This window comes from Manis javanica, chromosome 2 (assembly GCF_040802235.1).
Source record: "Manis javanica isolate MJ-LG chromosome 2, MJ_LKY, whole genome shotgun sequence".
In the NCBI taxonomy this organism is placed as follows: domain Eukaryota; kingdom Metazoa; phylum Chordata; class Mammalia; order Pholidota; family Manidae; genus Manis; species Manis javanica.
The window spans coordinates 224,398,685-224,422,833 of record NC_133157.1 but is presented as its reverse complement, the minus strand read 5'-3'; the positions used below and the strand labels follow the sequence as shown (position 1 = coordinate 224,422,833).

The following is a 24,149-nucleotide window of genomic DNA, read 5'->3' as shown; positions in this document are numbered from 1 at the left end:
CGTCACCCCCACCCCCCACTCCAGCTCTCTGGCGCACCCTGCAGTGAAGGCAAGAGTGCCACCTGGGGCTGGGAACTAGCTCCACGGGGCAGACCCTCTTGCCTGTGGTCCATGAATCAGCCAGGCTGTGCTTGAGGCTCTCTTTCAGCCCTACGAGCTGGGACCCCTTAGTGCCTCCTGAAGCAGTGGTTACTGATAAGACCTGGTGTGCTGAGGGTCGAGGCTATCTCCACTTCAGCGCCTACCAGGAGGCTGCAAAGTGAAGTCTCTGTCTCTGAGTGTGGACTTCCAGGCCTGGTGCACAGCAGGGGTTGTCCTGTGTCCTCAACGGCCTGCTGACTGCCCACTGTCTGCCACAGTAAGGCTGGGCCTTGCCCGCTCTTTGCCTGGAGGACCAGGGGTGTAAGTCTGGTCCCGTCTAATGTGCACTGGGGTCTCCAGGTGGCGAAGCCCCCTCTTGTACAGGCGTGCACTGGATATGATGCTCCTCTGCAGCCCTGCCCCTGATCCTGCAGGATCCCCTCACCAGACAGGGATAAAGCACCTTGCACCCGAAACCACCAGCTGTGGGCAGAGAGGAGGCAGAGGCAGACGGAGGCCTTCTGTCCCATCCAGGGGCCAATGAGCCCAGGAGGGCCTGCCTGCAATGCCCGCCCCTGAGGGGTGCCTTAAGCTGGGAGCAGGGCAGCTAAGGAGCGTCAGGCCTGCTGCATCCTCAGCAGGCTGCAGCCCCTGGCAGCCTGCAGAGAAACGACAGTAACCTCCCGGCCTTGGGAAGGGGTGTCTTAGGACCACCACGGAGTGGAGGCTTCCTGGGCAGGTGTTCACAGCAAGGCCAGAACAGACTTGACACTGAGTTTAGAAAGTTCAGGCTCCAAGTATGAATTCTGAAACTGGGCAGTAGCCTAAAAGTGAAGGAAAAGTAATAAGCAAACAGCAAAAACCAATGTTTTTTTTTACCCCAAAGGACCAAAAAAAAAAATTGGGCCTTTGAATTATTCAACAATGAACAATGCCTGTATCCTTAAAGCCGAGGACATGAGGATCTGGGATCATGGTCGTTCACTGGGGAAGGTTAAAGGACAGAAGCTGCGGGAGGCAAGGTTAACTTCATGATGGGTTCTTGAAGATCGTGTCTGGAAGGTGGGAAACAAGCGTGAGGTGGAGGCTGTGACTGGCGAGGCAGGAGCAGCTGCTCAGATCAGCCAGGGCCCGGGAGGCCCGGCCACTTGGTTTGGGCCAAGTCTGTGCTTCAGTGCTGCGCCATCGCAGCCCCAGACGGACCTCGTGAGTTCGCACTCGGTGGTGGTCAGCAGCAGACGGGCCTCGCTGTGGGGCCAGCACCCAGACACCAGGGCTGCCTACGCCAGAGATCCCTGTCTGGCCTTAGCTGAGGGAGGAGAGATAGTTCAAACTGAGTAAGAGTTTGAATTTTGACTATTAGGTGAAATGAACTGGAATTGTGCCATTCTTAGCCTTGACTGGACTTTTCAATGCCAAAATAGAGGGGCGACTCATTTATTATTTACTTATCTACTTTATTCATTTCTGGACTCCCAGGGCTTAGAGAGATGCTGGTCATAGACCCTGTTTTAATGGACATGTGACGAATGAACTGAACAAATGCCGAGAGAGATTTCATTCAGGGGTGGACAATCAATCAGCCCAGAGAGTGGGCTTGAAGGAACAGCAGGAGAAAACTGAATCCCGCTCTTGCTTCTATGCTATGGTGCCCTGCTCATTTAGTAGACTGGGTGTAAGTATGTGGCCTTCATCTCTCTACGGATACCCAAGGACCCAAGGATCTGGCTCACCGAGCCGAACCCGAGAGACCGATGTACGAAGTCAAACATGCTGGATGTGCTCCAGCATGTGCTCACTCACTCACTCACTGAGAAGGAAGGTTCTGCTCAGGAACCTACTGATGTCAGCACCAGCAAGTAAGTAGGGGCTGAGATCTGCAGGCACTGAACAAAGTAAGACTTTCACGTACACAGAACAGCCTTCTATTGGAAGGAGACCCACCTAGGACTTTCATAGCTAGAGAGAAGTCAGTGTCTGGCTTCAAAGGACTGGCAGACTCTTGTTAGGGGCTGACACAGAGGGTGACTGATTTGAAGCCAGTGCTCACTGGCCACCCGGAAAAGCCTAGGGCCCCTAAGAATTATGCTAAATCTACTCTGCCTGTGCTGTCTAGACGGAACAACAGAGCCTGGCCACAGCACATGTTCACTGTATCAGTTGCTGAATATTTTAAGCCCACCATTGAGACTAGTTCTCAGTAAAAGGATTCCTTTCAAAATATTACTGCTCACTGACAAAGACTTGGTCACCCCAGAGCTCCAATGGAGATGCACAAGATGACTGCTGTTTTCATGTCTGCGAACACAACGTCCTCTGCAGCCCACGGCCAAGGAGTGATTTTGATTTTCAAGTCTTACTTAAGGAATACATTCCGTAAGGCTAGAGCTGCCACAGTGATTCTCCTGAAGGCTCTGGGCAGTCAACTGATTTGCCATTCTAGACGTCATTAGTAACATTCATGAAGCACGGGAAGAGGGTAAAATATCAATATTATGGGGAGTTTGGAAGTGGATTCCAGCCCTCAAGGACGACTGAGGGGCTCAGGACCTCGGCCAGGAGGGCCCTGCCGTGGGAACAGCAAGAGTGCCGGAGTCAGAAGTGCAGCCGGAAGGTGCGATGGATCGCTGCGTCTCAGGACGACCCTTGACTGGATGAGGGGCCGCACCTCGGGATGAACAGGGAAAGTGGTGCCTTGAGATGGAATCTACTCCTGGTGAAGATGCTGTCAAGACTGTTGAAATGCCAACAAGGGATCTAGAATATTCCATAAGCTCAGCTGAAGCAGCAGCAGCAGGGTCTGAGAGACTGACTCCCATTTTAAAATGCTATCAATCTCACGTTATAGCAAAATTGTTCATGAAAGAGTCAATAGGTGTGGCAAACGTGACTGCTGAAATGGCTGCAGCCACCCCAGCCTTCAGCAAGCACCACCGCCATCAGTCAGCAGCGGTCCACACCGGCAGGACCCTCCACGGGCAAAAGACGGAGACTCACTGAAAACGCAGGCAACGGTGAGCATGTTTTAGCAGCCAAGTATCTTGTAATAAAGGTATTTTTAAAGACATAATGCTATTGTACACTTAAGAGACCACAGTATAGTGTAAATGTAATTTTTATATGCCCTGGGAAACCAGAAAGTTCTCTGGATTCGCCTTATTGTGGTGGTCTGGAACCAAATCCACGCTGTCTCCGAGGTGTGGAGTCCTCCACCTCGTGGGGAACACCCATACACCAGCAGCTGGTGAGAGAAGAGAAGCTCGCCCTCAGCAATCAGAGGAGCAGCAAGGGTGCCTGACCACCACCTCCCTGCAGTCCCCAGGTGGGCCGACAAGGCAAGGAGTGGCAGCATGCCCAGCAGTAAGAAAGGCTCGAAACTGGCTTTATTCACGACTGATGTGACTGTGTGTGTAAACGAATTGAGGAGGACTAAGTGAGCTCAGCAAAGCTGCAGATATCAGGCCAGTATCAACACCTGCGTTCCCACTGATTGGCATCCAACAAATGGAAAACGAGGTTAAGCAGTGTCACCAAGACCGTAAGATACTCAGGAAAACAGCTGACAAAGGAGGTGTAAGGTCTTCGCTCACACTGACAACAGCAAGGCAGTAGTAAAGTGAAAGATCTAAAGAAAAAAGACATTAACTTCATGTTTCTCAAGACTCAGTGTTTTTAGATGTCTGTATTCCCTAAACTGATGGATAGATTCAATGAAATTCCAACCACAACAATCCCTCTGCCAGCTTTTTAGATCAAGATACACTGAATACAGTTAAGAAAATAAGCAGTCCCAGAATGGGGGGAAATATACAGAAAACAAGTGTCTGGCAAGACTAACAACAAGGAGGTGGAAGGAAGTCCTACCACTCAGTAATGCAGTGGTCAGCAGCCCGGTTTGAAGAGGGGCAGACGATTTCAGCTTTTCATAAAAAAGATCCGCGGCCAGTAAGTACAGGAAAGATGCTCACTGAGTGAGGGGACACCGAGACACAAATCAAACGAGCTGGGACATGTACCTGCAAGATGTCTAGAGTGACACCGGACTGATACCAAGCCCGGGTGAGAATGTGAAGCCGTGGGGAGGTTGACACACTGCTGCTCGGAGTAGCAATGGCGTAACCACTGTGGGAAATGGCTTGGCAGACTTTAGACATACACATACGGTCCTAAGTTCCTCACTCATAGCTGTTTGCCCACGAGAAATGGAAATGTGTTATTTGCACATAAATCCCCACAGTTACTTCATTAATACAAACAGTGGAAACAACTCCAGTGACCCAGAGTCATCAACAGGTGAGCCGGGAAAGTGGCTGTTGGTCAATCCCATGGAAAACCATGAGGAATAAGCACAATGGACTGGTACACGCATCAGTGTGGGCGCCCCAAACTCCCAGCAAGTGACAGTCATACATCCAGGAGCGTGAGACTGCAGCTCTGGGGGCAATCTGGTTTCAGACCCTGCGGTGCCAGGCATGGGAATGGGGACCAAGCTGGGTTCGGAAGCGCTGCTGCCGGTGGGGCGCTCACCCGACCGCACTCCCCAGGAACTGCAGGTAGGCACACGAACTCACCCAACTGTTCTTTCCGTGGGTTCTTTCTGTGTGTCAGTTAGATATTAATATAGTTGACAAAAGATAAATCGGGGTTGCCACCCTTCTGGGGAAGCAGTGATGGGGAGACATGTTTTGGGGGTGCTGGCACTATTCTGTTTCTGAATCTCACTTACAAGTGTATTCCTTTGTGAAAAATTCTGTAAGCTCTATGTTTATGTACCTTTTATTTAAATTAGTCTTTAATTAAATAAAGTTCAATTGAAAATACTCAGTCTGAGAGGTGGAGGGCAATGTCGTGAACAGGCTGAGATCGCTTCCTGCTTCTCCCACACCACCTGAGTGCGCGAAGCCGCGGTGGTGGTCCGCCTCCCCAGGCAGTTCTTACCTGTGGGACAATAAAGCCCAGTCGCCTAGAGGCCCTTTGCGGGGCGCTCGGCCCGCTGAGCCAGCACACCCTGGGCCGCGGCCCCTGCTGGGCTGCTCGCCCGTCCACAACCCACAAGCCGATGTGCCACCGCCATTAGCTGTCTCCACGCGTTCTCATCCCAAGTGCAGTTCTTTTCCTTCCACTTATGAGGCGTGACACTCACCTGCACCTCTCTGTACCAGAGGAAAGGTCAGGTAAGGAGGCAAAGGGCATTAATTTCAGGTACCAGTTGAGATTGTCACTCCAAGGCAGGTTTTCTCAACTCGGGGTGATTTGGTCCCCCTCCCTCAGGATACTGGGCAAAGTCTGGGACTGCTCTGTTGTCACAGCTGGGAGAGGAGCGTCACTGACTTCTCACGGTGGAGACCAGGGATGCTGCTAAGCATCTCAAAGCACCCAGGCAGCCTGACAGCCAGGCCTGTGGAGCCCATCGCCATTCATACCGTCTCAGCTTATTTCATCTCACCGCCATCGAAAAGATGAGGAGCTAATATCCATGAGACCAAAGAATGAACACAGAGATGAGAGAGAGGATGGCCTTGACCTTTGTCAGATACAGTGACCGCCACGCAGCCGCGGGAGAAACTGGTTTATGCACACGAGAATATGTAATTATCTGGAACATCCCGTCAACCCTCTACTGCTCAGCCCTGCTCCCAGCTGCTCTCCTTGTAGTCCCCAGGGCTGCAGGTTCTGTTTGCTCCAGCTCTGTGGCTCGGAGATTCTGACACAATTAGAGTGGTCTAACCACTCCCTTAAGAAGGCTACTTTGTAGGCACAGTCTTCTTGGGCTGAAATGATTGACGACATCAAGACTGTGAAGGGAGCGCTTTCATAGATGAAGTTCTGTCTCAACTTCTGCATTTAACAAGACAGAACTAAAAGGGTAACTTATGCCAGGCCCCAATATACTTGGGGTGCTGGTGCAACTTGTCTAAAAGACAAAGAAAAAAAAGAAAGAATTATTAAGCACCTTCCTGTATGTTTTATCTGATAAATCGCCTGAAAAAGTTTTAAATGGTTTGAAGGACTAGAACCAAAAGAATAATACACCAAGAATTTTACTGGTAACACCTTTTTAATAGGCCAAAGTAACTGTACAGTTCATTATATTCTTCCTGAGAATAATTTATATCCCCCGACAAACTAAAGGGAGGGTATATTTTTCAAAATTATTTAACAGAATGGATGGTATAACCGGACATCAGAAGAAAACCAAATCTCTCTGCTTTGTTTAATTCTCTCCTGGGAAGACAGACACAATGAAGGGTTAGTTAACTCCAGTGGCTGTAAAACAGTCACCATGGCTTTAATCTTTCTTTATAAATTATATAAAAATGGAAAATGGGGATGGTTCCAGAATGTCTCCTCAGTGCAGTCTGGAGGTGCTCTTGTACAAAGCATTTCAGCTTCCAAGAGAAATAACATCGTTACAAAAAACTGGCACATTATTCTGGTGAAAAAGACGAAAGGTTTCTAGTGTTGTTCTACAGCTAGTTTCCAACCAAAATGCTCCACAGATCCACATGGAAGTGGAGGCGGGGAAGACAGGTTGCTGTTCTTCTGAAATGACTCATGTCTTCAAAATGCAGCTTTTATATTCTTTCTCTGTAAAGTGGTATCAGCATGTTGCAACTGAGGAGTGTTTCAACGACAAAAATTCCAGTCTGGATAACGATTCTGCGGCAGAAAAGGGACCCTGAGCCCCACGGACTCCCCAGGACTCCGCCTCACCCGTTCTCCCCACTGCAGCCGGGCTGGTTCAGGACCAGTGGGATCGCTGCCTTGGCCATTTCCACAAAAACATACCCTAATGTGAACATAATCTGTTCTTCATGACTCGTACAAGCCTCCTCATGTACAATTTCCATTCTTGGAAAAATGCCACGTTTTGGATCCTGAACTTTTCTGAAGACCATGATTCAAAAAGCAAGGCAAAGCAAAAATCAGACTCAAATCAAAATGTGGTTAAACTTATGTGAGAAAGATGAGTCTCCACCAGCTGTCAGTCAAAAGAGCTGGTGCCGTAAGTGCTGGCGACCGAGGACGGCGGGCTCCTTGCGGCTGGGGTGCCACAGGACCTCCTCAGCAGGGGGTGGGGGAGGGCTCCGCAGGCATGCTCAGTGCGGCCGCGGCTGCCCGAGCACTTTCAGTCTTGCCTGGTCGATGACGTCCAGTAAGTTCTTGGCGTCCACAGCCAGGGCGTGAGCGGCGGTCAGCATCTGCTTCTTGTACTCCTGCTGCAGGCTGGTCATGACATACTGCTGGGCCAGTTTCATCTTGTTGATGAGCTCACCCAGGTCGGAGTTCAACAGCTTCTGGGCCATCTCAATCTGGAAGGACAAGAGACAGGTCAGGCGAGCTGATTTCAACAAGCTCCGCAGAGAGTTTCCACATACCTTCCCAGGAGCCTCCAGGGGAATAAACTTTCTTCCCTGTAAACAAATCTTCCTGACAGACAACAGGACATAAAACCAATGTTCCCTCTAGAAAATCAGCCAAGACAGCGTCAGCACCCCTCTGTTGCTTCCACGGACAGCCTCGGTGACACTGTGCCCTCCATTCTGTGGCTGTTACTTAGACGTCACTGACCTCGGTGACTGGCAGGGCTTTTCTCTGTTTCTTAATTGAATGACAGAACATGACAGAACCTCAGAGGTCATCCAGGTGAGAGCCCCTCACATCAGAGTGGCTGGCTGAGGACGTAAGTGATTTTCTAAGTCACCCGGGCAGCTAGTTTCCAGTTTAAGACAAAAATCTGGGTCTTGACTTCCAGTCTAGCACACTTTCCACTATAGCACCTATGCCTCAGACACGCCTCTGCTACACAAAGGATGGCACGAGACATTCACCCCACTCTGATGTAAACTCTAGACTCTTCCAAACTGAACAGGGGTTGGAAGTGGAGCAGCAGTGCTGGAGGCAGCTGCAGAACATGACTGTCACCCTACAGGATTGGAAGGCTCATCCTAGGGGTGCTTATCTGTTCAGTCAATAAGGATTCACCGCTTGTTCTTTTAACATTTCCTGAGTGCTTGCGATGTACAAGGCCCTTGGTGGTGTGGACACAGAATGGACAGACGGGTTCATGCTCAGTCCAGTGTGGAGGGGGCATGCATGGAACCTCCTGTAACACTCTGGAGTGACTCACACAATAGGAACAGCCAGAGAAGAGAGCAATTCATCCATTCTGAGATGGTCAGAAAGACTTGACAGAGGAGAACTCACCTGAATTTGGCCTAGACTGTAAAAGCAAGCTGGCTTCAACTCTGAGGGGCCTCACGTGCCCTACCAAGTTGACCTTTGCCCTAATGACAATGGAGAGGTCCAAGAGATTTTCAGGAACAGGAATTACATGATCTAGAGAGGTGTTCTAGAAAGATGGCTATGGTGGCAGTGTGGAGGCTGAATGGAGAGGAGTGGAGAGCCCAGAGTCAGAGAAAGCAGCTGAGAGGCTGCTGTGCTGATTCAGGGAGGGGGGATGACGCAGTGAGGACGGAGGAGCAAGGCCCCACTGGAGGCTGGATGAGCCCTGGAAGGTGAGCAGCTGTGAGGACTTGTGTGTGAGAGAAGGGGGCTCCTGGGGGCAGGGTCGGCAAGTGCGGGGCAGTCCCTGTGCCTGTGGAAGCAAGCCGGGAACAGCAGAATGACAGCCAACAGACGGCTGGTGGCCAGAGGTCCCCTTAAAGCACAGAGTTGGAAGGCATCAAATATTTGGAGCTGTAGAAGCAAGCAGGGGAGAAATGGCAAGGAGAACAAGCGTCCTATAAAACACAGTGGGTAGCAGCTTGGGAAGGTCACACTCAGGGCACAGAGAAAAACCAGAGGAGGCCGGAACTGTGAGAGAGGAAGGCCCTGAAGCCAAGTGGGGGCATCTCACTGAGGGCAAGACTAGGGGGGCACAGCCTTTGGAGACCCAAGAACACTTCCAGCAGCGAGATTAGGGATGCCTGGAGCCCAGGAGGAGCTGGCCCAGCATGTGTGGAGGGGTCAGCAGGATCACAGTAAGGCTCCTCTTCTTCTTTAAAAAAAAAAAAAATTAAAAATATATATGCACAAAGAAGGGAGCAATCTTTGTGTAGAAGAATCAGGATGGATAAAGAGATTATTTCAGGCTTTATCATCTGAAGTAGGAATTTAGAAATGGTCCTGTCAAAATATTCATTTGTTAGGGTATCACTTTCTTTCCTCTGGTATATGGAACTTCTCCACTTTTTAGCAGAATTCTTGCTCATTGTGAAACACCAATTAAAGTCCCAATAAAGGAGGTAAACTAGCTAATCCCCTAATTAGCTAGGAATATAAAGTCATACTGTGCAGGCAGTCAGAGGCATTTTCCAAATGATTTAAGTGGTTTTGTGGAGGTGCACTGCCGCCATTTACAACGGGACCACCGACGGGCTACGATCGGTCTGCTCACAGGAGCCTCCATCACTTGCCCACGACGTGCCTCGGGGGTAGTGCTGCTCTGGGAGAGATGCGACACCACTCTAGACGGGCAGCCCGGTCGGACCAGGAGCGAACCGCAGCCGTTACAGAACGCCCCGTGGCTGTGTCAGCAATGCTCTATAAAATAGTTGGCCAATGTCTGGAAAGACAATGAGTGCTGGGAAATGCTCCGGAGGAAAAGAGACGGACAGACACAACATGTGACGTCACCTAGGTGGTCCTGCACTAGTGGGAAAGCATGCCTGGGATGCTGGTCACTCCCACAGGACCCGCGGACTCGAAGAGCACACGGACGCAGCGCTCAGCTTCTAGGATGTGACCGGGACCTCAGAAAGCACTAGAGGGCAGGAGGGTGTGGTACACACACTCTGCTTTCCACCGGCCAAAGGGAACGTGGGTATGGACAGCCCGGGAGGGAGAATGAGAACGCACATGCTGTGAAAGTGGAAGGTGGGGAACTGGGTCAAGATCCTAGGGAAGTCTCTGTCCTAGTCTTTAAAAATCATTAAAAGGCAAAGCAAAGCAAGCGAGAATCCTGCCTGTTGTGCTGAAGGACAGACCATGTCCCTCTACAGACAGCAAGTGGCATCAGTGGGGGAGGTGGTGGAGGAAGGGCCGGACATGGGCCCTGGGGTCCAGGGGCAGCCGTGAGCGTGCAGCCTCTTGAGAGCAGAGCAGGCAGATCCTCTCATTTATTACAACACAAATGGCCAAAGGTGCAAAAATACTGATTGTTGCTGGGAGACAGTATTTTGGATAAACTCTAACACCTCAAAAATATTTCAAAACACATGTATTAATGCAAAAGTTTTGTGTTACCACTTTGGGCCACCAGCTTGTGAACTCTGGTTTTTCCAGAAGAATCCAAGGAAGGAGGGCAGGTGGCCTTCTTCCAGCCCCAACTAGTGGAGGTGCCAGAGGCTCACACTGCCGGCACTAGCGCGGTACTCGTGCTCATCCACACGGTCACCCTGCGGTGGCCCAAAGGATCTGACCCCTGTCACTGCTGCTCCACACTGCCTCTTAAGCCCCGGCAGGCAGCTGCATGCCTGGGCGCCCTCGACCTGGGGCTGGGAGGGTCACAGCCCGGAGAGCAGTCGGAGCTGCCTTGGCTGGTCGGGCAAGGTGCCAACACCAGCCTCAGCGTCAAACTGCACTCAGGATGGACCAGGGACCTGCCCCGGGGCTGTCCCCCCGCCCCCGCCCTGACTGAGCAGGAAGGGAGCCGAGGCCTACCTCTCGGTGAGTGCTGGCTGGCAGGGCGGGAATGGTTTCGTCCACAGTGGCTAGTAACGTCCTCAGGGCCAAGCCGACTTCCTAGCAGACAAGACCACACCCAGCGTGAGCGCAGGCGAGGAGCTCCAGGCAGAGCAGCAACTTGTGCGCGTTTCCTCTTCACCACTTTAAGGAAGGTTTCTGTGTTTTTCTTCCTCAGCCCAATCCTGTCAGTTATCAGGCAATTTCCCCCAAAGATCCAGATCTCTGAATAATCAAAATGCGGCCCATCCATACAATGGAATATTCAGCCTTAAAGAGGAGGCGGCTCTTAACACAGGTACAACATGGATGGACCTTAAGGACATTATGCTCAGTGCGATGAGCCAGTCACAACAGACAGATACTGCATGATCCCACTTCCTTAAGGTGCCTGGGGGCAGTCAAGTTCATAGAGACAGAAAGGAGTGGGCCGGGGGCCGGGAGTTGTTTGATGGGGACCGGGTTTCAGTATTGTAAGGCGGAGGGCTCTGAAGATTCACTGCGTAACAGTGTGTATGTACTTAATGCCCCTGAGCTGTAGTTCAGCAGTAAAAGTGGTTAGGATGGTAAATCTAATGCTATATGTATTTTACCACAATTTCAAAAAAGCATATTCAAGTATGTTTCAGATACGCTGGCTTAAAGCAGTCCGAGCGCTCTGGCACACGGCACACCTCCAGGCTCCTGCTGCAGCCAGGGCACAATCAGTGGGGGCCACTGCCAGCCTGGCCCTGACCCTCGCCTCTGGTCTCACAGCGCCCTGCTGTCTGCCAGGACACTGTTCCATGAACACAGCTTGGCAGGGTTAGTCTGGTGGCATGATATTTTCATTTCTGTCTTTCTACCCTTATTCAAATATTTCAGTGAGCCCCACGAACCCACCCCTCAGCTGAAGAAAAGCAGGACAGGTGACCTGCAGCAGGCCTGTGTGCCGCTGCCCCTCACCCAGAGTGCAGCGTCTGACCTGGCAGACCGTGCCCAGCCTGTCCCGCTGAGCTCACCACCGACCTCACACAGGCCGTCTGCGAGACGCTGCTGTCTGCAGGGACAGTGTCAAACAGCCAGCACTCTCCTGCCGTTTGCTGTCCTCACCCCAGGCTGTGTGTGAGCCAGAATCACTAAACCTCTGCTGCTCCGGGACATGCCCAGCCTGGAGTCAGGGTCAGGAGCAGCAAGTCCCCTGATCGTGGCTCTGGCCTGATGGGGCCACAGGGGGGACTCCAAGCACGGCCGCTGAAGCATTGGGCCCGACTGAGGGCGGCGCAGCTTCCCCCGCTAACGGGAGCCTTCTCTGCAGGTGCGGGGCTGCGCTTTACCTTCACCATGGGGACGTACTCCTCCGGCGGGGCTGGCTGGATCTTGCTGGACATTTCGATGACAGCTTTTACCAGGCCGGTCACGTTCTCGTACACCCTGTCATTGGAGCGGTCCAGGTTGGCAGTGGGAGGGGGGCTGATTTCCTGGGGCTGAAGCTGCCAACACAGAAGCCAGTTACCTTTCTGTTCCCCAGCAGATGGCGGCATAGCGCAGCAGCTAGCTTAGAAAGAGACTTTAAGAGAGATCAAAGCAGATCACACAATTGATTTTCTTGTCTATACGGGCTATTGTTCAGTTTGAGGATGACAGTAATTCATCCAAATGACAAATCAATGAGGCAGTAATTTTTTCTGACTTTGAGCTCAGTTAAAGGAAATGAGATGGAATCATACACATTATACTAGAAGCCCCAGATTCTTTTAAAGAAGTGATTCCATGTACCCCCAGAATCATCCACCAAGAGAAAGAACCCACATATTTTATATCCTTCTGACACTATTAGAGAAAGCTGGCTTAAGGGGCTAAGTGTTCTATGTCAAGACTCCAAAAGTTTCCACGTAGTTTGAATAATGCAGCGAAAAACTGTACGGCTCAGCTTAGCTGCCTTCAAATCACCATATGGAATGTGCTCCTTTCATGATTACAGAAAGCTGACAAATGCGGGTCTTCTTAGGTGGACACCGTCTGTTGCATAACACTGCTGAAGTGCCCTGCACGGCGCTTCCTGGTGGAGGGGCCCCAGCTCCCCACAGGCCGGCACCGAGACACCGGCAAACGTAACCCAGGATGACCTGAGCACGGAGGGAAGCACACAGGCCTGCAGGAAGTCTCCAGCAGCATCACGATCCCAGTCGGCTACGCTAGCAAACAAGAACAGTGTGTGCGCGTCTTAAGAAGACCACACAGCAGCACAGACCACTCATCCACGAATCTGCTGCCAGGGCTCCCTCTAAAATGCTAGGTGCCTATTCTTGACCCCTCAGGCTGACTCTGCCCAAGGAACCTGCAACCTGGGTGTCTCATGTCGGGGGTGAGACGGGAAGGGACAAGAACAGTTCCACCACTGCAAGACAGTCACGTCTCCCTCTGGCCAACGTCAACGCTGGCTCTGGCGAGGAAGCCGGCAAGAGCACCCTCCCCAGGCTTCCCAATTTCTGGTCCCGAGTCACATGCAGAGTGCTGGGAGTGATAAAGAGCCAGACAGACACACAGACACAATGTGCTTACCCTCCATGGCTATTGTTGAGCAGAAGGTGAGGAAAAGTTAAAGGAATTTATCAGAGAAAGGGAAAAAAGAAAAACAATATTAATAAAGGCAGCAGACAAAACCCCCGTAAAAACACATGAGCAGAACAAAAAGGAGAGCGGTTCGAAGCTGCCCATCAGCTCTCAGTTGGCTGGCCACCGAAGCGTAGCTGCAGGGCCACCCGGTCAGGGTGCCCAGACTCTCAGTGAAGAGGCCTGACATGCACCATGCTTGTGTTCATGAAATATATGAAGAAAATGACATGCAAAGCCCAAGAGTGACAATCTGGCAGCTGTGGGGTCTTCAAAAAGAAAGAAGGCGTATATATGCTTGTCACCACCGGAGGTCACCCACCGGACTCCTGAGTGGCTCAGGAGAGACCTGTTGCCTGCGTCCCTGGCTTCCAGGCCCAGCACTTAGGGATGCAGGCTTGTCATTAGCCAGAGTGCCACCATAAAGATCCTGGCTTGTGACTGTGTTTAAAACAATAGGAGCTTATTTTAAAAAACGAAACAAACTAAAAAACCCCTTCTCTTGAACCAATTTTTATGGTTAGCTTCCTTTAAACTTACAAGTTTTATTCAGTGTTTTTTTCCTCTGTTGTTTAAACCAAGGCTATCCCACTACAACTGAAAAGGCAAAACCAACTGGGAGAAATGTGGCCATTTTGTCCTCTCCTTAAAATTTTCTGAAGAAAGTATCCCTTTTGGTATGTAAGCTTAGCAGAATCTGTAATCTTGAGGCCTAGGAAATTTGTTTCTCCTGTGCACTAGAAAGAGGGAGGTCATTTGCAGCCTCCTCCTCATTTCCAAGAGATGAAGTCCCTAGATTTGACTTGCAGCACTGAGAGTCGGGTGCAGTCCTGGCTCAGCACGGCAGGATGTGCCGGCTCAGACTAGGGCGACGTAAAGGGCAGGGGCTCCCTGAGGGTGGGCACAGGCACAGCCCACCAGGAAGACCTGCAACTCCAGACTCCAGGAGGTCAAGGGCAGATGGTCCCGGCCTGTTGAAAGCCTCTGCTCTTTCACTGGCCCTTTGCCCAGCTCTTGTCCTGAGAACCCTGCCACGGTGCTTCCAGGGACAGTCACAGTGACACTCTCCGAGTGAAATGGCTCTGGAGAGACATTTGTTCCTCTTTTCCTATCTTCTGGAGCTTGACGACTTGGAGACCCTTTGTCAATAGGTGAGTCACCACCTGGTACGGAGGCAGCCAAACCAGCCGCTCAGGAGGGGGCGGAAAGACTCAGGGAACTCAGAACAACACGCACAGTCACCAAGGAAAACAGGCTGGTTTCTGGCTGAATGTCACTGGGCAAACCACTGCGGCTATGCCCAGCTACAGGTAAGTGTTTCTGTATTGACGGTCTAGTTCTTTTGGCTGGATCTGATGACCTCTACCAAACACAGAGACACATACCTCATACTTTTTAATTACTAAAATATCTTCCCTCAACACATTTTATATACTACTTCTACTAAGATTTCTACCTGCTTAATACCCTCTATGATGGTACATCACAATTATATTCATTCATGTCATTCTAACTGTAAAAAGTGAATGTTCACAATTAATTCCAAGCTGGAATCTGATCTACTTCTAAGTTGGCTTTTCATTGTGATACAAGCCATTTTTAAAGTTCGATCTTGTGGCTTACAAAAATGAAAAAAGTCCATTAACTTAGTTTCTCCCTCTTCCCTTTCTGACTCATGTCAAGACACTGCCGCGCCTACCCAGAGCGCACCCTGCGTGTGCTGGGGGAGCTGCTGGGGGGCACCCTGGGCGTGGAGAATGGGCCCCGCTACAGGACCCGCACTCATTCCCAGGAGCTGGCGCCCTGCCAGCGCACCCTGGGAGCCAGCACCCTGGCCCTTGGCACCTGTGCTTCAGCCCGCAGGCTACAGGCTGGTCTCGCCAGTGCCAGCCTGCTCACTCCATGATCGCTGTACTCTGGGCTGGTGCCCGGAGATGGCAGTTCTCTTCTAGGACTGCGTGACTCTGAGATGGCCCTGCGCCCACTTCAATGAAGGAATTTACCCGTCAGCTTTGGAAGGGAGCCTCAGACCAGAAACATCTAGACAGCCAGGCCCACAGCTAAATGCTGGCTCAGCTAGAGGAGGCCATAACCTAGAAAATGCCCTTTAACATGTGACCCTTGGCCATCTCAGGTGAGAAGTGGGAGTAACAGTACCACCATCAATCCTCTGAGACCAATGTGAGGATTTAAAATATATGGGGCAGGTTCTGTCACAGCGCCTGGCACAGGGCAGGCCCTCGACATACGATGGTTATTAGTGAACAGTTTGTCTTAGCTGGTCTCACAGTTACCGATTCTAAGCACCACCACGATTAATATGCACCTTTTTTATGTGCCTCTAAGAAAGAAAAAATACACTGCCCGTTAAACCAACACACCATCCTGATTTTAGAGACATTAAAATGTAAAAAACAAAGTGCATCAGAATTGAGAGCCAGCACTCATTCTGAAAGTAACTGACCTCCAATGGGAAGTGGAGAGCCCCTTACCTGCAATGGGCATGACAGGGGGCAGCAGCTCCCAAGGTGCCCCAGTGACCAGTACAGTTGGTGGGGACCTAGGTGGGTCAGGGGCCCCGCTGGCCCTGCTCACACCCGCCCAGGGCAGTGTCACTGAAGTGCCCCAAGCCAAGGAGAAGCTCCAGTCACCTGCACCTGAGCCACATGCTCCCTCATCTGAGGGCCGGCCCCAGACAGCATACCACTTGGACATTGCACGCCACTTTTATGTGACTCTGGCCCTAGGAGGAAGTGATGGCCATTTTCCACTGAGCCACACTCACAAATCTGGGGACAGTGAGCCTACCGAAGGTCTCCCTCTCCCCAGGCATCCTGGTTTAATTCATTTTTAAAACCAGAAGCTATCCCAGCACTGTATTCCAGAGAAACACCCTGCCTGACAAGAAGAAGATGTATATAGTAGGTTGGGGTCTGACTGAGGCCCTAGAATTCATCACGTGAGAGCAAAGTAGAGAAAAGTTTTCCTATAAAGCTTGTTCCTGACCCTCAGAGGGGCTCAGGCCAGACCCCGGTGATGCCAAGACCCCACGGCAGTCCCACCCTGCACGGTCCCACCCTCAGCCCTGACAAAATCCACTTCATGCCACAGGGAAAGGGCTCTACAGAGGACGCTCACCTTGACGCCCTCATTGTAACTGTCGCCGGGGCTGCTGAGACTGGCGAGGCCACTCAGGTGGCTGGGGGCCCCGGGGCGCGGGGGCTTCTTTGGTGGGGCTGCAGGATCTGTTAAGAGAATGAGCCCCATTAAGAGAAAGTAAACAGCCCCAGGCCAGATCAAGCATGGACTTGTGTTACTGTAACAGACACTGATCTTGGAGAGGGCTTCTCTGGGGGCATTTTTGATGTATTATAGCAATAAATTCTGTGCCCCGATATTCTAATCACACATGGAATTTGGTAAACATCATGGTTGTTATGGTTTGTACAGGGAAAAGTGTTAAAAAATCATGAGGTATTTATTCCAAAGATAAGAAACTATATACATTTGAAACCTGCTCCCTCCAAATAATATAAACTTCCTGACACACAATCCATTTCTTCACTTACCTGGTTTGCCGACAGGCTGATAAATGTGTTGGTTTCCAGTCTGTGGAGAAGAAGAGTTTGGTCAGTGCAGCTGTGTGTGCAGCGGGGGAATGGCCTCCCTGCTGACCCTCTCTGTCCACCCTGAACATCTGCACTAAATGCTGGATTCAAAGACCACCGTGGGGGGCTGCCTTCAAGGGTCTGGTTGTGGGTAGAGGACTCAGGCAAATAAGTAAATAATGCCAACAGGGCTGGGATGAGGGCTGTGAGGGGAGCAGCACAGGGCATAGTGGGGTCACAGGGAGGGGAGGTCATGACCCATTTAAAGTTTGCTTAGAAGAAATTATGCCCACAGATGTCTCCAGCTGCCCTTTCAAGAGTGTGGAATCCAGGCCTTCCCTGAGCCTGTGTCCTGTGCTCTGGAAGGCCCCTCCCACTCTCCTGGCCACGTGCAGGTAAGAGGAGAGGCACTGAGGAAGAGTGAGGGTCAGGAGGGACACAGAAGCGCTGAGGCATCTGGGTGCTCCACGTGCCTGTGTCCCAGTGACCCGGAGCCCAGCGTCAGGACTGTGTCGCATCACGTCACTTCCAGGCTGAGCCAAGAGGCCAGACCATCACCCTCGATCCTGCCCCACAGACAGCACAGAAGACAGTTCCACTAAAGACCAGCCCTGACTGAGATCGCATGTAAAACAACGTATCCTGGTCAAACTGGTGAAGTACTTTTAGAACTAAAATCTATTTCTGAGAGGAGAGACTTCCCTTGCTTATTTTAAGATCAACTGGTTAGACTATACATGATTTAAGCATACTTATATGTAAGTATGTTTGCTGCTAAGAAGAGGTCCCCTTCTCCACATCTGAGGACTGTGAAATGCCACACACAATTAGAACCGCTCCTCCCCCAGAACCGGGCCACTTTCAACATGCCGCTTGCCATTCTTGACTTTAAATAGACTTGCAAAACCCTCAGGGCTGGCAAGTGTGCAAACGAGAATCCCTGACAACTTACTGTTGTGTAGCTCTTTACCATTCGCCTGTCATTTATTTATTTGACAGCTGTGAGTGCCTGTTTTGTTCCAGGCCCCGCAGAGCTGACGGATTTGTGGAGGGAGAGAGGATGCACGTAAACACCCGTGACGCAAATCGTAAGGCGTGTCAGGAGGGCCGTGTCCAGTGAAAGGGGGGCGGAAATGCGGTGGAAAGCAAAGAAGCTGGTTTCCAGCAGGAAAAACAGGGCTTTTGAGAACAAGGTGATGTCAGAGCACAGACCTGAAGGAGAGGAAGCATGAAGCAGTCTGGGAGGAGAGCGGCCCAGTGAGCTTTCCAGAGCTTGACGCTTTGTGGGGTGAGGATGGCGACAGAGCCTGGCTGACAGGTGTGCTGAGGACCCCAGGAGGGACGCGAGGAAAGGAAGTGGGCCTGGCGCCTTGCAGCACGAGGCACCTTCCCTGTCAGCACTATGAGTGGCTCCCCACCTGGCCGGCAGGCGGCTGTCGCAGAGGGGCCGTCATGAGTCAGTGGGTCCGCATGCTCCTGAACGGTCCTGCCCGCGTCTCACTCACTCACTCACCCATCCGTCCGTCCCACTTGTTCGGGTGCCTTCTACTTGCCGCACACTGGAACAGGCGGAGGCTTCCTTTCTACTACATTTCCCATTAATAATGTTCCACCTAGCTGGTCCCTTGAATAGGGTTTATTTTCATGCTGAGTCTCACTGCTTCTTCTTAACAGTTAAGGGCAGACTGTTACACATCAATCTTTTCAACGTAAGGAAGGAACTCTGTGTGTGGGGGTGTCAAAGGTGGATAATGTGATGGGCCTGTGAACTCAGGGTGCCTGACACATCAGAGCCCACCGCGCCGGCCCATTCTGATGCGAGACACCGCCTCCGTGTGCTGGCGGCGGAGGACATCTTCCACAGGCCAACACCAGGGCGGCTGGACTTCAGAGCGCAGGTCAGGAAAACTCCCGGGAGGGTCGAGCTACAGTACGCCGCTCGAGGACAATCTCATGTACGTGTGTACGCACATGTGTCTGCGGGTGAACTGGAGGGTAACTCCTACTCAGAAGCCTTATAAAGGGGGGCATCTATCCCCACAAGTTTGTTACCTCGCAGGCTCAGCTTTCCCTTTTTTTCTTTTCTTTTCTTTATTTTATAAAGGTGTTATTGATATACACTCTTATGAAGGTTTCACATACAAAAACAATATGGTCACTACATTCACCCCTGTTATTGTGGCCCCCACACTCCATTGCAGTCACTGCCTATCGTGAGATGCCACAGAGCCACTATTTGCCTTCTCGTGCTACACTGTCTCCCCCGTTCCCCTGCCACACCATGTGTGCCAATCATAATACCCCTGAATCCCCTTCTCCCTCCCCCCACCCGCCCTCCCCCACCCCCTCCCCTTTGGTAACCGCTAATCTCTTCTTGGCGTCTGTGAGTCTGTTGCTGTTTTGTTCCTTCAGTTTTGTTTTGTTCTTATGCTCCACAAATGAGTGAAATCATTTGGTAGTTGTCTTTCTCCGCCTGGCTTATTTCACTGAGCATAATACCCTCTAGCTCCATCCATGTTGTTGCAAATGGTAGGATTTGTTTCTTTCTGAAGGCTGAGTAGTATTCCATTGTGTATATGTACCACATCTTCCTTATCCATTCATCTACTGATGGACACTTAGGTTGCTTCTATATCTTAGCTATTGTAAATACTGCTGCAGTAAACATAGAGGTGCATACGTCTTTTTTTTTTAAATTTTGGTATCATTAATCTACAATTACATGAAAGGCATTATGTTTACTAGGCTCCCTCCTTCACCAAGTCCCCCCCACATACCCCTTCACAGTCACTGTCCATTAGCACAGTAAGATGCTGTAGAGTCACTACTTGTCTTCTCTGGGTTGCACAGCTCTCCCCGTGCCCCCCCACTCCCACTATACATACTAATCATAATGCCCCCTTTCTTTTTCCCCACCTTATCCCTCCCTACCCACCCATCCTCCCCAGTCCCTTTCCCTTTGGTAACTGTTAGTCGATCTTGGGTTCTGTGATTCTGCTGCTGTTTTGTTTTTTCAGTTTTTTCTTTGTTCTTATGCTCCACAGAAGAGTGAAATCATCTGATACTTATCTTTCTCCGCCTGGCTTATTTCACTGAGCATAATACCCTCTTAGCTCCATTCATGTTGTTGCAAATGGTAGGATTTGTTTTCTCTTATGGCTGAATAATATTCCATTGTGTATATGTACCATTTCTTCTTTATCCATTCATCTACTGATGGACACTTAGGTTGCTTCCATATCTTGGCTATTGTAAATAGTGCAGCGATAAACATAGGGGTGCATATGTTTTTTTAAAACTGGGCTCCTGCATTCTTAGGGTAAATTCCTAGGAGTGGAATTCCTGGGTTAAATGGTATTTCTATTTTTAGTTTGAGGAAGCTCAATACTGCTTTCCACAATGGTTGAACTAATTTACATTCCCACCATCAGTGTAGGAGGGTTCCCTGTTCTCCACATCCTTGCCAACATTTGTTGTTGTTTGTTTTTTGGATGGTGGCCATCCTAACTGGTGTGAGGTGATATCTCATTGCGGTTTTAATTTGCATTTCTCTGATGATTAGCGATGTGGAGCATCTTTTCATGTGCCTGTTGGCCATCTGAATTTCTTCTTTGGAGAAGTGTCTGTTCAGGTCCTCTGTCCATTTTTAATTGGATTATTTTCTGTTTGTTGAGGTTTGTGAGCTCTTTACGTATTTTGGATGTCAACCCTTTATCGATATGTCATTTATGAATATATTCTCCCATACTGTAGGATGTCTTTTTGTTCTATTGATGGTGCCCTTTGCTATACAGAAGATTTTCAGCTTGATATAGTCCCATTTTTGGGACTGGATATAGTTAATTTTTGCTTTTGTTTCCCTTGCCCAGGGAGATATGTTCACGAAAAAGTTTCTCATGTTTATGTCCAAGAGATTTTTGCCTATGTTTTTTTCTAGAAGTTTCATGGTTTCAGGACTTACACTCAGGTCTTTGATCCATTTTGAGTTTATTTTTGTGTATGGGGTTAGACAGTGATCCAGTTTCATTCTCTTACATGTAGCTGTCCAGTATTGCCAACATCAGCTGTTGAAGAGGCTGTCATTTCCCCATTGTATATCCATGGCTCCTTTATTGTATATTAATTGACCATATATGCTTAGGTTTATATCTGGACTCTCTATTCTGTTCCACTGGTCTATGGGTCTGTTCTTGTGCCAGTACCAAATTGTCTTGATTACTGTGGCTTTGTAGTAGAGCTTGAAGTTGGGGAGTGAGATCCCCCCTGCTTTATTCTTCCTTTTCAGGATTACTTTGGCTGTTTGGGGTCTTTTGTGGTTCCATATGAATTTTAGAATTATTTTCTCTAGTTCGTTGAAGAATGTTGTTGGTATTTTGATAGGGACTGCATTGAATCTGTAGATTGCTTTAGGCAGGATGGCCATTTTGACAATATTAATTCTCCCTATCCATGAGCACAGGATGTGTTTCCATTTATTGGTATCTTCTTTAATTTCTCTCATGAGTGTCTTGTAGTTTTCATTGTATAGGTCTTTCACTTCTTCGTTAGGTTTATTCCTCGGTATTTTATTCTTTTTGGCACAATTGTGAAAGGAACTGTGTTCCTGATTTCTCTGTTAGTTCATCATTAGTGTATAGGAGTGCAACAGATTTCTGTGTACTAATTTTGTATCCTGCACATTGTTCAATTCAGATATTAGTTCTAGTAGTTTTGGAGTGGATTCTTTAGGAATTTTTATGTACAATATCATGTCATCTGTAAACAAGGACAGTTTAACTTCTTCTTTACCAATCTGGATGCCTTTTATTTCTTTGTGTTGTCTGATTGCCATGCAAGGACCTCCAGAACTATGTAAATAAAAGTGGGGAGAGTGGGCATCCTTGTCTTGTTCCCGATCTTAAAGGAAAGGCTTTCAGCTTCTTGCTGTTAAGTATGATGTTGGCTGTGGGTTTGTCATATATGGCCTTTATTATGTTTAGGTACTTACCCTCTATACCCTTTTTCTTGAGAGTTTTTATCATGAATGGATGTTGAATTTTGTCAAAAGCTTTTCTGGCATCTATGGGGATGACCATGTGGTTTTTGTCCTTCTTTTTGTTGATGCGGTGGATGATGTTGATGGATTTTCGAATATCGTACCATCCTTGCGTCCCTGGAATAAATCCTACTTGATCATGATGGATGATCTTCTTGATCTATTTTTGAATTCGGTTTGCTAATATTTTGTTGAGTATATTTGCATCTATATTCATCAGGGATATTGGTCTGTAATTTTCTTTTTCTGTGGTGTCTGCCTGGTTTTGTTATTAGGGTGATGCTGGGCTCATAGAATGACTTTGGAAGTATTCACTCCTCTTCTACTTTTTGGAAAACTTTAAGGAGGATGGATATTAGATCTTCACTAAATGTTTGATAAAATTCAGCGGTGAAGCCATTTGGTGTTGGGATTTTGTTCTTAGTTTTTTGATTACCAATTCAATTTCATTGCTAGTAATTGGTCTGTTCAGGTTTTCCGTTCCTTTCTGGGTCAATCTTAGAAGGTTGTATTTTTCTAGAAAGTTGTCCATTTCTTCTAGGTTATGCAGTTTGTCAGCATATATTTTTCATAGTATTCTCTAATAATTCTTTGTATTTCTGTAGTGTCTGAGGTGATTTTTCCTTTCTCATTTCTGATTCTGTTTATGTGTGTAGACTCTCTTTTTTTCTTGATAAGTCTGGCTAGGGGTTTATCTATTTTGTTTATTTTCTTGAAGAACCAGCTCTTGCTTTCATTGATTCTATTGTGTTATTCTTCTCGATTTTATTTATTTCCGCTCTAATCTTTATTATGTCCCTCTTTCTACTGACTTTGGGCCTCATTTGTTCTTCTTTTTCTAGTTTTGTTAATTGTTGAGTTTAGACTGCTCATGTGGGATTGTTCTTCTTTCCTGAGGTAGGCCTGTATTGCAATATACTTCCCTCTTAGCGCCGCCTTCGCTGCATCCCACAGATTTTGTGTTGTTGAATTATTGTTGTCATTTGTCTCCATATATTCTTTGATCTCTGTTTTTATTTGTTCATTGATCCGTGCAACACTTGCTTTTTTCTCCCTATTAGGTGCATGAAATATCTTTTTCTATCCCTTCATTTTTAGTCTGTGTATGTCTTTGGGTTTGAAGTGAGTCTCTTGTAGGCAGCACATAGATGGGTCTTGTTTTTTTATCCATTCAGTAACTCTATGTCTTTTGATTGGTACATTCAGTCCATTTACATTAAGGGTGATTATCAACAGGTATGTTCTTACTGCCATTGCAGGCTTTAGATTCGTGGTTACCAAAGGTTGAAGGGTAACTTACTATCTAAGAGTCTCACTTAACTCTCTTAGTATGCTGTTAGAAACACAGTCTAAAGGTTCTTTTTCCCCCCTCTTTTTTCTTCACCCTCCATTCTTAATATATTGGTATCATATTCTGTACTCTTTGTCTATCCTTTTTTATTACCTCTGGTGACAGCTATTTAACCGTAGGAACACTTCCATCTATAGCAGTCCCTCCACAATACACTGTAGAGATGGTTTGTGGGAGCTAAATTCTCTCAGCTTTTGCTTATCTGGAAATTGTTTACTTTGTCCTTCAAATTTAAATGATAATCTTGCTGGATTAGTAATCTTGGTTCGAGGCCCTTCTGCTTCATTGCATTAAATAAATCACACCAGTCCCTTCTGGCCTGTAAGGTTTCTGCTGAGAAGTCTGATGATAGCCTGATGGGCTTTCCTTTGTATGTGATCTTATTTCTCTCTCTGACTGCTTTTAATAGTCTGTCCTTATCCTTGCTCTTTGTCATTTTAATTACTGTATGTCTTGCTATTGTCCTCCTTGGGTCCTTTGTGTTGGGAGATCTGTGTACCTCCATGGCCTGAGCAACTATCTCCTTCTGAGATTGGTGAAGTTTTCAGCAATTACTTCCTCTAAAACACTTTCTCTCTCTCTCTCTCTCCTTCTGGTATCCCTATAATACCAATATTGTTCCATTTGGATTGGTCACACAGTTCTCTCAATATTCTTTCATTCTTAGAGATCCTTTTTTCTCTCTGTGCCTCAGCTTCTTTGTATTCCTCTTTCCTAGTTTGTATTTCACTTATCGTCTCCTCCACCGTATCTAATCTCCTTTTAATACCCTCCATTGTGCTCTTCAATGATT

At 48.7% G+C, this 24,149-nt stretch overlaps 1 protein-coding gene across 18 annotated transcripts in view; it reads right to left on the bottom strand.

Moving 5' to 3' along the window:
• Positions 1-6,120: 6,120 nt before the first annotated feature.
• PTK2 (protein tyrosine kinase 2) overlaps positions 6,121-24,149 on the bottom strand; it is a 299,782-nt gene continuing 281,753 nt past the window's right edge. For 16 of the 18 annotated variants that reach the window (XM_073230260.1, XM_073230262.1, XM_073230268.1 and 13 more), the window contains 5 exons: positions 16,932-16,971; positions 16,501-16,607; positions 12,084-12,239; positions 10,747-10,827; positions 6,121-7,394 (listed from right to left, as the gene is read on the bottom strand). In XM_073230260.1, the coding sequence (XP_073086361.1) occupies positions 7,182-7,394; positions 10,747-10,827; positions 12,084-12,239; positions 16,501-16,607; positions 16,932-16,971 (597 nt within the window). In that variant the 3' untranslated portion in view covers positions 6,121-7,181. Of the gene's footprint in view, positions 7,395-10,746; positions 10,828-10,854; positions 10,993-12,083; positions 12,240-16,500; positions 16,608-16,931; positions 16,972-24,149 lie in introns of those variants that run through there. The other 2 variants (XM_073230271.1, XM_073230272.1) reach the window with 2 other exon arrangements.